This window comes from Phodopus roborovskii, unplaced genomic scaffold (assembly GCF_943737965.1).
Source record: "Phodopus roborovskii unplaced genomic scaffold, PHOROB, whole genome shotgun sequence".
Lineage (NCBI taxonomy): Eukaryota > Metazoa > Chordata > Mammalia > Rodentia > Cricetidae > Phodopus > Phodopus roborovskii.
In genome coordinates, this window is record NW_026126484.1 from 545,106 (window position 1) to 556,865 (window position 11,760).

The window sequence follows — 11,760 nt, forward strand, 5'->3', positions numbered from 1 at the left end:
CATGCATGTCTTAATATTTTGGAGTCTGATGTCTTTTTCAATTATTCTATGCAAAATATGCCTCAATTGACTTAAAGACCTCAAGCTCAAAAATATTTTTTTTTCTTCAGTGGTTTTGCTACCAATTACCTTCTTTTAAAAAAGTAGGATCTTGCTATATATCAGAAGCTGGTCTCAAACTCCTGATCCATTCACTTCCATGTCCCCAATGGTAGAACTGTTGGCATGCATTATCACCTGCAATGTGCTTAAAGTTCATAAATTGCAACGTGCTTAAAGTTCATAAATTATCGTTACTTCTTCTCAAACAGTGTAGTGAAAGGGAGCAAACCTCAGTTAGTCTAGACTGACTATGCATCTCTAATGTTATGATTTGAAAACCAAAGTTCTGTCGTGTTCTAAGGAATTATTTGAAAGCTTTTCTTTAATTACTCCACTTCCCATCTCCATCTTAAAATGCAATGCTGTTTGGTTTCTCAGAAAAGTTTAAAAAGCTGGATGTGCTCCACCCTATAGGATGTGAAGAAAAACACTGCAATTTAGACAGTAAGGGTACTGAGATTAATCATGATCCAACATAAAAAGGCCCCGCTGGGATTTGAACCCAGGATCTCCTGTTTACTAGACAGGCGCTTTAACCAGCTAAGCCACGGAGCCACCACTGAAAACGGTTGTAGTTATGTATTATTTGAATATGATCTCACACATTAGTAAGGCTCAGCAATCCTGGAAAGCAGCTTGGAAACGACAAAGATCAAAAATATCAGTCACAACCAAAGAAGAACGTTCTCTTAAATGGTTGCATGTAATATCTGGATTGATGCAACGACCTCACGTTGACAAATGCTTTTGCTGAAGCCAGAGAAAATCTCATCTCATCCATTGCTGTGTCGGGTCCGCATCTGAGGGTGTGTAGTTGAGGATATGAGCCGAAACGGTAGGCGCTGCGGGAGGGAGGGGAAAAAAACAAAACAAACAAAAAAACCGTTAGCAGGCTTGGTTCATCTGGTTTAAGGGAAAGCAAAAACAAAGAACCCCAAACATTTCTTTGGAATGCACAGCGCTCCTTAAGGGCAAATATAGTACAAAATAAATTTATATGAATATTTACGCTGATACTCAAACATCAAGGATCCTTCATAGGTGAGACCAAAAGTGCCGGTTGGCCGGTTAGCTCAGTTGGTTAGAGCGTGGTGCTAATAACGCCAAGGTCGCGGGTTCGATCCCCGTACGGGCCAGTAAGGCGTGGTGGCTTTTGCACTTCGCATTTAGTTCTGGAAGTTCTTTCTGGTTTGACCTAGTTTAACATACCTCGTTTCAGGAATATACTTTGTTCTTATCACTATTGTGCTGGTGATCTGTGGCCCTTGGGTATCCTAGCAACTGGTAAGCTTTCTTTCTGAGCTCTTTCTCATTATTCTGCACGGCCTATGTTCTGCGCACCTGGCTATTTTCACTCCCACTGGCTCTGTACATCAGTAGGTTTGTTCTTCGTTGTCTTAGAATGCTCTCCTCCCTAATAGCTCCTAACCTTGAGTCCTGGTGAGCTATATCGCCCCCTTCCCTTATTTTTGCTGTTATCTTCATGCAATCACAGGCAATACTTTATTCCTTGAAGTGAAGCTTTGGGTCATTCTCATCTTTTAATTGTTGGATCCTTGGTGCCCAGTCTGGTACATAATAGGTATCTTATATATATATTCGTTGAATGAAGGATGCTAGACAAAACAGGAAGACACATTATAAAAAAAAAAGTTAAAGTTCTCAGTAGATTTTATCACTGTAGGAAGTGGAAACATTCAGAGAAGAAAGGTAAATACACTCAAGAGGTAACGCACGGTAGAATTAAAATATGAAATCAGACTGTCAGTCGTGGTCATGTGTATTCACACAGACTGGTCGCAGTTGGACAGTGGGCTGAGAAAGTGGGATGTAACCCTTTCTGTTAGTTTTTGTCAGCTTGACAAACTGCAATAACGTGAAAAAAGGGAACCCAGATCAAGGCATTGCCTCCATCAGAGTGGCCTGTGGGGCATTTCCTTGATTTGTGATTGATGTAGGAGGGCCAAACTCACTGTGAGCCTTGCCACAGGTGGCCTTGGGCAGGTGGGCTTTAGTCTGTATAAGAAAGCTGACTGGGTATGAAGGATTGAAGCAAGCCAGAGAACAGAATTTCTTTCCGGTCTATGCTTTAGTTCCCACCTGCAGGTTCCTACCATGGTTCCAGACCAGAATTCCCGCAAACATGATGAGAGCATACCATTTCCTCCTCCAAGCTGCTTTCGGTTATGGTGTTTTATCACAGTAACAAAAACAAGCATTTGAGTCTCAGAGGCTAGATTTGCCTGGGATGCAGAATTAGAAGATAGGCCGGAACCAGTGCCAGGCACTGTGCCACCTCACCAGAAGACACGTTCCCATGATGACAGACAATCAGACACTTAGGATGATGCATTCATTGCAGTTCCGTAGAACGTATTCGACCTGTATCTGCCCAGTGAATGAAGGACACTGATTGAACAGAGTTCTACATGGAGAAACCTCAGAAAACCTTGCCAGGATAAGATTTAGGAAACAGGGCAGTAACTTTCTAGTAAAGTGGTTAGGTTTGGGAAGAGAAAGTCAGTTGAAACATAAGGGAAACACTTTGATTTTATCCATCTCTGCCTCTGCCTTTAAAGCCTACAGTTTTGTCATTGTCACATGCAAAATGCTGTCACCATCTTTAACTCTGACTTGGTATGGGGATGATGTGATCTAAAGCACGTTGACAGATGAGATTCCTTGAGTTCAATTTCTTGGGTACTGAATCTTCAAAGACGATTCTCCCGAACTTGAATATCCAGATATTTAAGACGAAAGCTGCCGGTCCCCGATATAAAGCAGATGCATCGGGAAAAAAAAAAAAAAATAACAACCAACCAACAAAAGACAACCTGTTCAGAGTGCACACCTGTAATCCTAGCACCTGGAGGCAGAAAAACTTCCAGTTTTATATGACCCAACAGACTCCTTCTCTAACTTGCTCATGCCCCCGGTTTGATCACAGTCTGCTGTTGCACTCTTGTGCCAACATTAGAGTGGCGAAGGCAGAAAGATCTCTGTGACCCCGAGGTCAACCCTGGAGAAAATAGCGTGCTGTGTAGTCCCAGCCCTGTGGAGAAGGAGGCTTCCGGGTCTCCTCCAGGACCGGTGGCATTTCTTTGCAAATCAAGGAAAAATAAAGATTTTCCTAGGTTGTTGGAGGTGATCCGGAAGAGCGATTTCTTAAGCTGGAAGAAAAGAATTCGCCGTCACACTCATCCTGTTTAAACAAGAATCTACACATGATTTTGCCCAGGTGTATCTCTTCTAGTAGAGAAATGTGTTCGGCTCCCATGCCACTCACAACTGGGATGGCCGAGTGGTTAAGGCGTTGGACTTAAGATCCAATGGGCAGATGCCCACGTGGGTTCGAACCCCACTCCCAGTAGGAGTGACTGTTGCTTATGTATTTCTGCTTCCCACTAGTAGTTTTGAAGTAAAAGTACATATCCATCCCATTAACAAACAGGAGTGTTACTGTGTTTATTTTCTTAGTTTGCAACAAGCCCTGGTAGCTCGGGCTGGCCTCGCTTTCGTCTCAGCTCTTCTGCATCTCCCAAGCAGTGGGCACAGCTGCTCTGTCTTCACGTTTCGCCACTGGCAGTCGTCTGTGGGTGGTTTTCAACCACAGTCCTCTCAGGTTTCCAATGTGAGGGGAACTTTGCCCGAGTTTTTAATGTTCTGAGAGGACTACCCGGACTTTTGCACTTTTTGTCTTTACAGAAATGAGCTCCGGTTCTCTGCAGTTTGCAGACCCAGAATTCCCCGAATGAAGAAAAGGCCAGGTCCCCCGAGGGAGCGGGAGACTCCTGCTGAAACAGCTAATAAAATTTCACTGTTAGCCTTTCTCCCATCCTTCCTCAGAGGGATCTATATCCCTTTACTGGGGTAACTGTATAGACAGACCATCCTTTGTAGGTGCTATTGGATACTGGTTCTGAATCGGCACTCCATCGTGGTTGACCACGATGTGGCCCTTCAGTTAATGTAGAGACCCAGGCAGGTCATTCGGTTAATGGAGCTTCGGCTGAAGTCCAACTTCCAGCGTGTTCCTCACATCTGACCAGCTTTGCTCCTAGATGAGGTTGTGCAGACGCCTGTCTCGTGACAGTGGCTAGATCGATACTGGATCTTCTGGATTTAGGTAGGTCCTGGCCTCCCAGGCCACTGAGGCAAGCTTCCAGCACCTCAACACCTTCAGTGGATGACGCTCTCCACATAGCGCCACCATCTCAGCAAACCACAAATAAAACGGAAACCAGCTAGACTCCTTGTTGGATTTTCTTCAAGGCAACTGTTTTTAGCAAGTGGGGGTTCCCCAAAGGCCGACCGAGAAAGGTCAGGACCAAACTAAAACAACAACAACAACAACAATAAAACAAAATCAACAAAGAGCCCTCTTTTCAAAGATAGTGCATGAGGGAAAATTACAAAATGCTAAACCCCGGAGCAGACAAAGGAAGAGGTCCTTGGGAAAAGGCGGGTGGGTTTCATACCCACGGGAACTTCTTGGACACAACCAGCCAGATGGGAAGACCTAATTCAATCAATTTTCCAAAGCCGATAGGCATCCTTGAGTCTGCAGGGTAGCTGACCTTATGACCTTCTGCGGAGCACCGGTGGATCTGGTACCTGGGACATCAGCAGAGGCTCTGAGACTAGCAGAGCGTGTACTCCCTGTTGTCTCCAGAGCCACCCTCTCAGATCCTGCTGAGGGCACACAATGACCAAGACTAGGAAGAACTAGTTCAGAGGTTCTGTCTCCTCCTTCCTGCATAGCAAAGAAGGGAACAATTGCCCTCAGTCTTTGCTGACTGTGTGCATGGTTAAAAACAATACCCAAACAAACAGCCCCCACCCCTGGAAATCTTCAGTTAGACCACAGATGGCTAGTGTTTTCCACAGGTTTGGCTTCTGCCAGGGCAGAGCCTTCTACAGGTAAGAGTGGACTTCCAGGAAGGTGCCCAAGAATGGGGGTTGGGGAGTGGTGTGTGTGTGTGTGTGTGTGTGTGTCTGTGGCTGGTGGGGTGGCTGAGTGGAATCTTTCTTCCCCCAGGTGAGTTCTTAACGAAAATTAGAAGAGCATAGAACCTCATGTCCACCTTTGACTCAGTCAGGCATTTCTTTTCTTTTTTAATTTAAATGCTCGTGTGTATTCTTTTCCAGGAATAAGGAGAGCCCAGGAATGTGCCTTTCCTCACTCACAGCTGCACATTGTTTCTAGCAATTGAGGAGGCTCCCTGAGGTATCTGTTTCTGACTTTGGGCCTGCTTGGACCTGTGAGCTCAGGTTTCTGAGGAATGCTAGAGCTGCTTGTGAATGAGTCTGGTGTGTGGGATTAGGGGTTGGTTAAGACTGGGACACATGTAAGGTTCAAGGAATAAGATTACCCAATAATGAAAAACCTAGATGGTCCCACCAAGATTTGAACTGAAATCACTGGATTCAAAATTTAGAGCACCAATCCTTACATCATAGGCACAGGGCCAGCTGGCATGTTGTCCTGAGAAGATTTTCCAGTGGGAACTGAACTCATCCCTCTGCCTGCAGATTTTTAAATGTCATTTTTCACTGAAACTCTACTGCCCTCTCGAGGCATGTGTTGACAACACGTGGGTAGTTTGGCTTCTCTGAAGCATAAAACTGACTTTTCATCACATTTTGCAGGGCAAGGTCAAAGAGGCCAAAGTCTTTCGGTCCAAGGACGGTTCTGCCTCATAGCATGATCCCGAGCCCCTCCCATCTCTGGCGAACGTCCTGTCCGGTTTTCTGGGGAACCTGTCCGGCAGGGAAATCCTTGCTCGCCTGTGCCCTTCCATCGAAGCATCCTCTCAAAGGCAGGGCAGGGCTGGGCAGGGCCTGTATGACTGTTTCTTTTATTCTTTATTTCTTTCAGTCTGCGGTAGTGGTTAAGAGCTAGTGGCTTGGCTGCTTTGCTTATCTGACCATCAACTCGAACCCCAATATCAGTCTGTGTTTTTATTATTCGTGTCGCATACCTCCTTAGTGGGGAGGGCTCATGAATCACCTTCTCCTCCGCATAGGATGCTGTGCAAGCAACCACAGCTGCTGTGAGTCCCTGAGCGTGGCGGCCCTATCACACCCAGAGAAAGCTGCTTCACTCTAGTCTTCCCTGACTTCCGGCCCTCACAGTCTTCCTGCCCCCTCTTCCACAATGGTCCCCGAGACTTACTTAGTTATGAGTGTTTGATAGAGATGTCCCACTTGGCACATATTCTTTGCATTTTCACAACTTGTTGATTTTCTGTGTTAACCACCGCCTATAGGGCATAAAGAAATGTCTCTGAAGAGGCCTGAGAGCTGTGCCAATCTATGGGTAGTAAGTTATGAATTTAGAGGGCAGCTTGATCCTATGTCCATTTCACAGAATAATAGTATTAGGTCCTCTCCTGGGGCCTCTGAGCTCCCCGATGATGGCTTCTTGGCCAGATTTATAGTATCTTCTAATGGAGCCATCCTTAAATCCAATCAGGAAATGGTTGTTCTCCCTTATAATATGTGTGCCTTTATTACACCCCTGGGCATATCTTGCTATACAACTCCGGTCTTACCAGGAAGTTATGATGGCCAACCAGAAGCGATAGCTGTATTTTTTGGGTGGGGGTGAGGGCTGTCTCTGGTATACCTCCTATTGACTACTCAGTAGATGTTTCCCACTTCTGGCAGTAGGTTTTTAATATCAGATGCCTATGGCTTCTGGGAGGAGTGTCAAACCCTCTGTAGTAGGTAGCTCCCATTTAGTTCTTTCCCTGTAATAATCATTTCGCCTTAGTCTGCACTGTTTATTTGTTTTTCCTGTTGTAGAAATTGTCTTTTTGAATCATAAAGCTTCTTGAAAACAGGGTGGTTTTCTACCCCTAACAAGTTCCTGTTCAGGGTTAGTGGTCAAAGGGACTACTGTCTGCGTACCTGTGCTACCACCTCTGTGGCCTCAACATCTCAGACGTTTGCCCTTTGTCACCAAGGGTCTAAAAGTTGTGACTTCTGTCTCACTTCATACGAGGGCCCTACTTTGGAGGGTTAGATTCATCTGCTTAGTCACGCCGGTAGGTTTTCTTGTTTTTCTCCTCTCTTCTTGTGACAGTTCCTACAAAAGTGAAAGTCTTCTACTAAGAATTTTTTTTTATTTCCTATCCATACAAACACTGATGTTCCAGGTCAGTGTTTCCAAGTAAGTTCTGTCCAAGTAAATTCTAGGGAACACCACTGAGGAAATTCGATGCTACATGTCCTCAAATGTGTTATTGTTTTTAAATTTAAATTTAATTTTTCTTTCCTTCCGCCACCCCTTCAGATTTGAAGGGCAAAGAGATAGAATTTGATCATAATATTTGTGGAAATAAAATAGTCCTATTATTTCAACTCTTTCTAGCCTCCCTAATGTTTTCCAGATATGGGGAAAAAAAAAAAAAATCATGATTCCAAATGTACAATGACATAGATACTCCAACAAGTTTCATTACAGGTACATGTGCACAATTGTACTTGGCATACTTAAAATCTCAAAGTTTTGTGACTAGAAAACTTCAGTGTATTGCTGAGTCAAGTCATAATCGTATTACAGCTTTTACAGAAAGAAGTACAGCCATTTTCACTAGAATTTTTTAGGTTTTAGAATTTTCCTTATATTCCTCAGATACAAGGACCCTAATACAGCCTACTTGGTACATTTGATTATTGGATCTTTCCTTTTATTTTCATTTGTGTGAATGTATTTTTATCCGTGTGAATGTATGGCATGTGTGTGGGTGCCCTAGGTGGGAAGTGGGTGTTGGATGCTGAGGAGCTGGAGTTGTAGCTTATTAGCTGTGCAAACTTGGGCAATTTCTTAATGTCACTGAACATGTGTCTTGTGATCTGGAGTTTAGGGCACAAGTGTGATTTACCTTACAAGGGTGCCCTGAAGATAAAGTGACAGTCTGGGTGTGGTGGCATACACCTTTAATCCCAGCACCTTGGAAGCAGAGGCAGAGGCAGAGGCAGAGGCAGAGGCAGAGGCAGAGGCAGAGGCAGAGGCAGAGGCAGGTGGGTGTTTTTAGTTCGAGGCCAGCCTAGTATATACAAAGCAAGCAAGTTGCAGGACAGAGAAACCCTGTCATGAAGAACAACCAGAAAATGAAATGACATAGCAACTATGAAGGATTTTAAAATCATGACATAGCACACTGCAAAGGTCCATGTCAGCATCTGTGTTGTTGTGGATCAGATTGCGTCTAGTCTTGTGAATTACAAACTGTGCCACTGAAAGAGACAACAAAGGCAAAATAAAAGAAAATTAACCTTTTACATGTTTTTCCTTTTCTTTTCTTTTTCTTTGTCTAGCCCCGCCTGTCTTGAAACTCGCTCTGTAGACCAGGCTGGCCTCAAACTCACATTCTCCTGCCTCTGCCTTCCCAGTGCTGGGACTAAAGGCGTGCACCACCACCGCACTGCAACACGTTTTCAAAAACATATATATCAGAGATTGAATTTCAGGGTGTGAAGGATACATGCATACTTAACTCCGATAGCTATTACTACATTTTCCTTCAAAGTTTTTTGTTTGTTTGTTTGTTTGTTTGTTTGTCCCCCCCCCACCCCCCCCCCCCACCCCCCGCCTCCCGCCTCCCACCCCCCGCCCCCCGCCCCTTCTTCTTTTATCAATTTACAGGCTACCAGCATGGCTGAGCACAATGGTCAGGGAGGCTTATTCATGATTTTCCGTTTCTATCCTATCAAGATTATTAGGTGAATAGTAGACATGTTTACTACATAGCAAACGGCCTAGGCGATAGAGGTGGCTTTGGTGGTTAGCAAGAACACTAAAAACTGTACTTTAGCATCTTGAAAAGTCACTAATTGGGAGAAAGTGAGATGTTAACTTACTGGTCACTAAACAAAACCCAGTGATTTCGCCTACTCTTTGCAGGTGTGGGTGATGCTCTGAAGGCATATTTATTCTACAGAGGAACACCCAGTGACTAATAAAGCTGGGACCTAAAGCTATAGTCTTTCCATTCCTAAACCAACCTAGGTTGTAAGGTTCTTATTTTCCTTCAGTTTTGACACCTACATCTTGGTAGGTAACAAGCGCAAAAGCATCTCGGTGGATCTTTTTCCTTGCCTAAAATACTTACACTTCTCTTTACCCTGGAAATACAGACAGCAACCCAGGGAACCAATAGCCTGCAATATTCCCCGACCGATCGTGTCCCGGAGTACTCACTGATCCTCCAAGCAAATACGGTTAATATTTACTGTGTCCGCTTATTCATTTGGGTGCCCCGTCTCCCAGCAGAAGATTTCACTGCCCCAAAGCATCCCCTTTAAGGAAAATGAACAGTTGCCTTACTCACTGCCCTAACCATTTTAGGTTTGCCAACAATTTTCAGCATGGCCCGGTAAGTAACGCCAAGACCAGGGACCTTAGCAGCTGCCTTTCCCGTATCCTTCACTTATTGGCAATCAATATTAACAGGCAGAGCAGAGCGTCTCCTAGGAAACCCGGTACCGTAAACCCAGGACGGGAGGGAGGAGACCTGCTGAACGCTAAAAGCAACAAAAAGTTAACACGTCCTCACGTACAGTACAGTACCTGAAACGGACTGGCTACAGGAAGACGTATGTGCAGCAGCTTCTTTTCGTTGAAAACTGTAGGTGGCTCTGAAAAGAGCCTTTGTGTCAAGAGCGAGTTCACCGAGCTCACTTGGAGCTGGTGTACTTGGTGACGGCCTTGGTGCCCTCGGACACGGCGTGCTTGGCCAGCTCCCCGGGCAGCAGCAGGCGCACGGCCGTCTGGATCTCCCGGGACGTGATGGTCGAGCGCTTGTTGTAATGCGCCAGGCGGGAAGCCTCGCCCGCGATGCGCTCGAAGATGTCGTTGACGAACGAGTTCATGATGCCCATGGCCTTGGAGGAGATGCCCGTGTCGGGGTGCACCTGCTTCAGCACCTTGTACACGTACACCGAGTAGCTCTCCTTGCGGCTGCGCTTGCGCTTCTTGCCGTCCTTCTTCTGCGCCTTGGTCACGGCCTTCTTGGAGCCCTTCTTCGGGGCGGGCGCGGACTTTACAGGCTCAGGCATCTTGACAGACCAACTCCTGGAGCTCCAACGGCCAGAGTGCCGGCCGGTACCTTTTTATAAGCCGTTATTCAAATGAGTCTTAGAAAGTTCCACTTGTGATTGGGCGATGCGTCTGTGACGTCATCTAAAGCTATGGCCCAATCGAAATACGCGTTGGCACAAACCCTTCCCATTGGTGTAAATGAGAAGAAGAAGCCAGCCAATCGCACGGGTTCTTTTTCGCGCCCAGAGGACACTATAAGGGCCAAGCTCTTGCCCCTTCAGACTCTACTCAGTTGTTGAACGGCTGTTCCTTTTCTGCCATGTCTGGACGCGGCAAGCAGGGCGGCAAGGCTCGCGCCAAGGCCAAGACCCGATCCTCCCGGGCCGGCCTGCAGTTCCCCGTGGGCCGTGTGCACCGCCTCCTCCGCAAGGGCAACTACTCGGAGCGGGTGGGCGCCGGCGCCCCGGTGTACCTGGCGGCCGTGCTGGAGTACCTGACTGCCGAGATCCTGGAGCTGGCCGGCAACGCGGCCCGCGACAACAAGAAGACGCGCATCATCCCGCGCCACCTGCAGCTGGCCATCCGCAACGACGAGGAGCTCAACAAGCTGCTGGGCCGCGTGACGATCGCGCAGGGCGGCGTCCTGCCCAACATCCAGGCCGTGCTGCTGCCCAAGAAGACCGAGAGCCACCACAAGCCCAAAGGAAAATGAGCTGCTAATTCGACCAAAATCACTCCAAAAGTCAGACCAACGGCTCTTTTCAGAGCCATCCACAAATGTCTTTTTGAAGCGCTGGACACTTGTACAGCACAACGACAGTTTGTGCAGTTACATTTTCTTAGGACTGCGATTTGTGCCCTCGGGACAGTGTTGTGGCAAGTTTGGGCCTACGTTTTAGAACCTAAGGTTTAGTCTATCTACATTTCCCTGACAGCTTCCCATCTGGGGTTTACCATTAGGCGTCACATAATAGTTCGTAGTTGTCTCTCTTGTGTACTTAAGTCACACCTGTTTCAACTATGGAGTTAAAGCATTTAAGTGTTGACAATCTCTTGGTTGCCGCGTTTATGTTTTAAACCCAGAAGCTGCGGAGTTTGTATTTTTCCCGACACAGGCTTTTCAGTGCGTAGGCCTAGCTGTCATGGAGCTCACCCTGGCCTCCTGCTGAACACATCCGCCTTGGGGGTCACCGGGGCGGGCTAACAAACTTGATTTGTGTTTGTTTTTCGAGGTCGGGGTTCTCTGTGAAGCCAGGGCTGACCAAGCTGGCCAGATCCGCCTGCCTCCGGGGTCGAAGGGGTGCGTCACCACCGCCCTGTTGTGTAGCATCAATGAATGAAACTACTTCTTGTCATTATCATTAGATGATTCGGTCCTTGAACTATAGCTTTAGAGTTAAATAGCATACTTCATGCCCCAGTGGTGGGAAGAATATAAGTGTAGACGCTACATGTTTTTTAAAGAGTTTGTTTATTACGTATATACAGCTGTCCTCGAACTCACAGATATCTGCCTGCCTCTGCCTCCTGAGCGCAGGGATCAAAGGAGTGCGCCACCAACGACCGTCCTGTTTGTATATTCTATAATGAGTTTTGTTTTTGTTTTGTAA

At 46.3% G+C, this 11,760-nt stretch overlaps 2 protein-coding genes and 3 non-coding genes across 5 annotated transcripts; 3 read left to right on the forward strand and 2 right to left on the reverse strand.

Moving 5' to 3' along the window:
- Positions 1-583: 583 nt before the first annotated feature.
- On the reverse strand, positions 584-657 carry Trnat-agu (transfer RNA threonine (anticodon AGU)). Its single transcript has one exon. It is a non-coding gene; the product is annotated as a tRNA-Thr (tRNA).
- A 507-nt stretch (positions 658-1,164) lies between these two features.
- Trnai-aau (transfer RNA isoleucine (anticodon AAU)) lies at positions 1,165-1,238 on the forward strand. Its single transcript has one exon. It is a non-coding gene; the product is annotated as a tRNA-Ile (tRNA).
- Positions 1,239-3,389: 2,151 nt separating this feature from the next.
- Trnal-uaa (transfer RNA leucine (anticodon UAA)) lies at positions 3,390-3,472 on the forward strand. The gene has a single exon. It is a non-coding gene; the product is annotated as a tRNA-Leu (tRNA).
- A 6,266-nt stretch (positions 3,473-9,738) lies between these two features.
- Positions 9,739-10,175, reverse strand: LOC127229560 (histone H2B type 1-C/E/F/G/I-like). Its single transcript, XM_051194641.1, has one exon. It carries the CDS (start codon positions 10,165-10,167, stop codon positions 9,787-9,789), a length of 381 nt encoding a protein of 126 aa, XP_051050598.1. The 5' UTR covers positions 10,168-10,175; the 3' UTR covers positions 9,739-9,786.
- Positions 10,176-10,466: 291 nt separating this feature from the next.
- LOC127229553 (histone H2A type 1-F) lies at positions 10,467-10,928 on the forward strand. The gene has a single exon (XM_051194634.1). The coding sequence runs from the start codon at positions 10,470-10,472 to the stop codon at positions 10,860-10,862; it is 393 nt and encodes a 130-aa protein (XP_051050591.1). The 5' UTR covers positions 10,467-10,469; the 3' UTR covers positions 10,863-10,928.
- Positions 10,929-11,760: the final 832 nt, after the last annotated feature.

What these genes read in the sequence shown, in the direction of transcription:
- LOC127229560 (XM_051194641.1), bottom strand. Translation starts at nt 10,167, where the DNA reads ATGCCTGAGCCTGTAAAGTCCGCGCCCGCCCCGAAGAAGGGCTCCAAG.
- LOC127229553 (XM_051194634.1), top strand. Translation starts at nt 10,470, where the DNA reads ATGTCTGGACGCGGCAAGCAGGGCGGCAAGGCTCGCGCCAAGGCCAAG.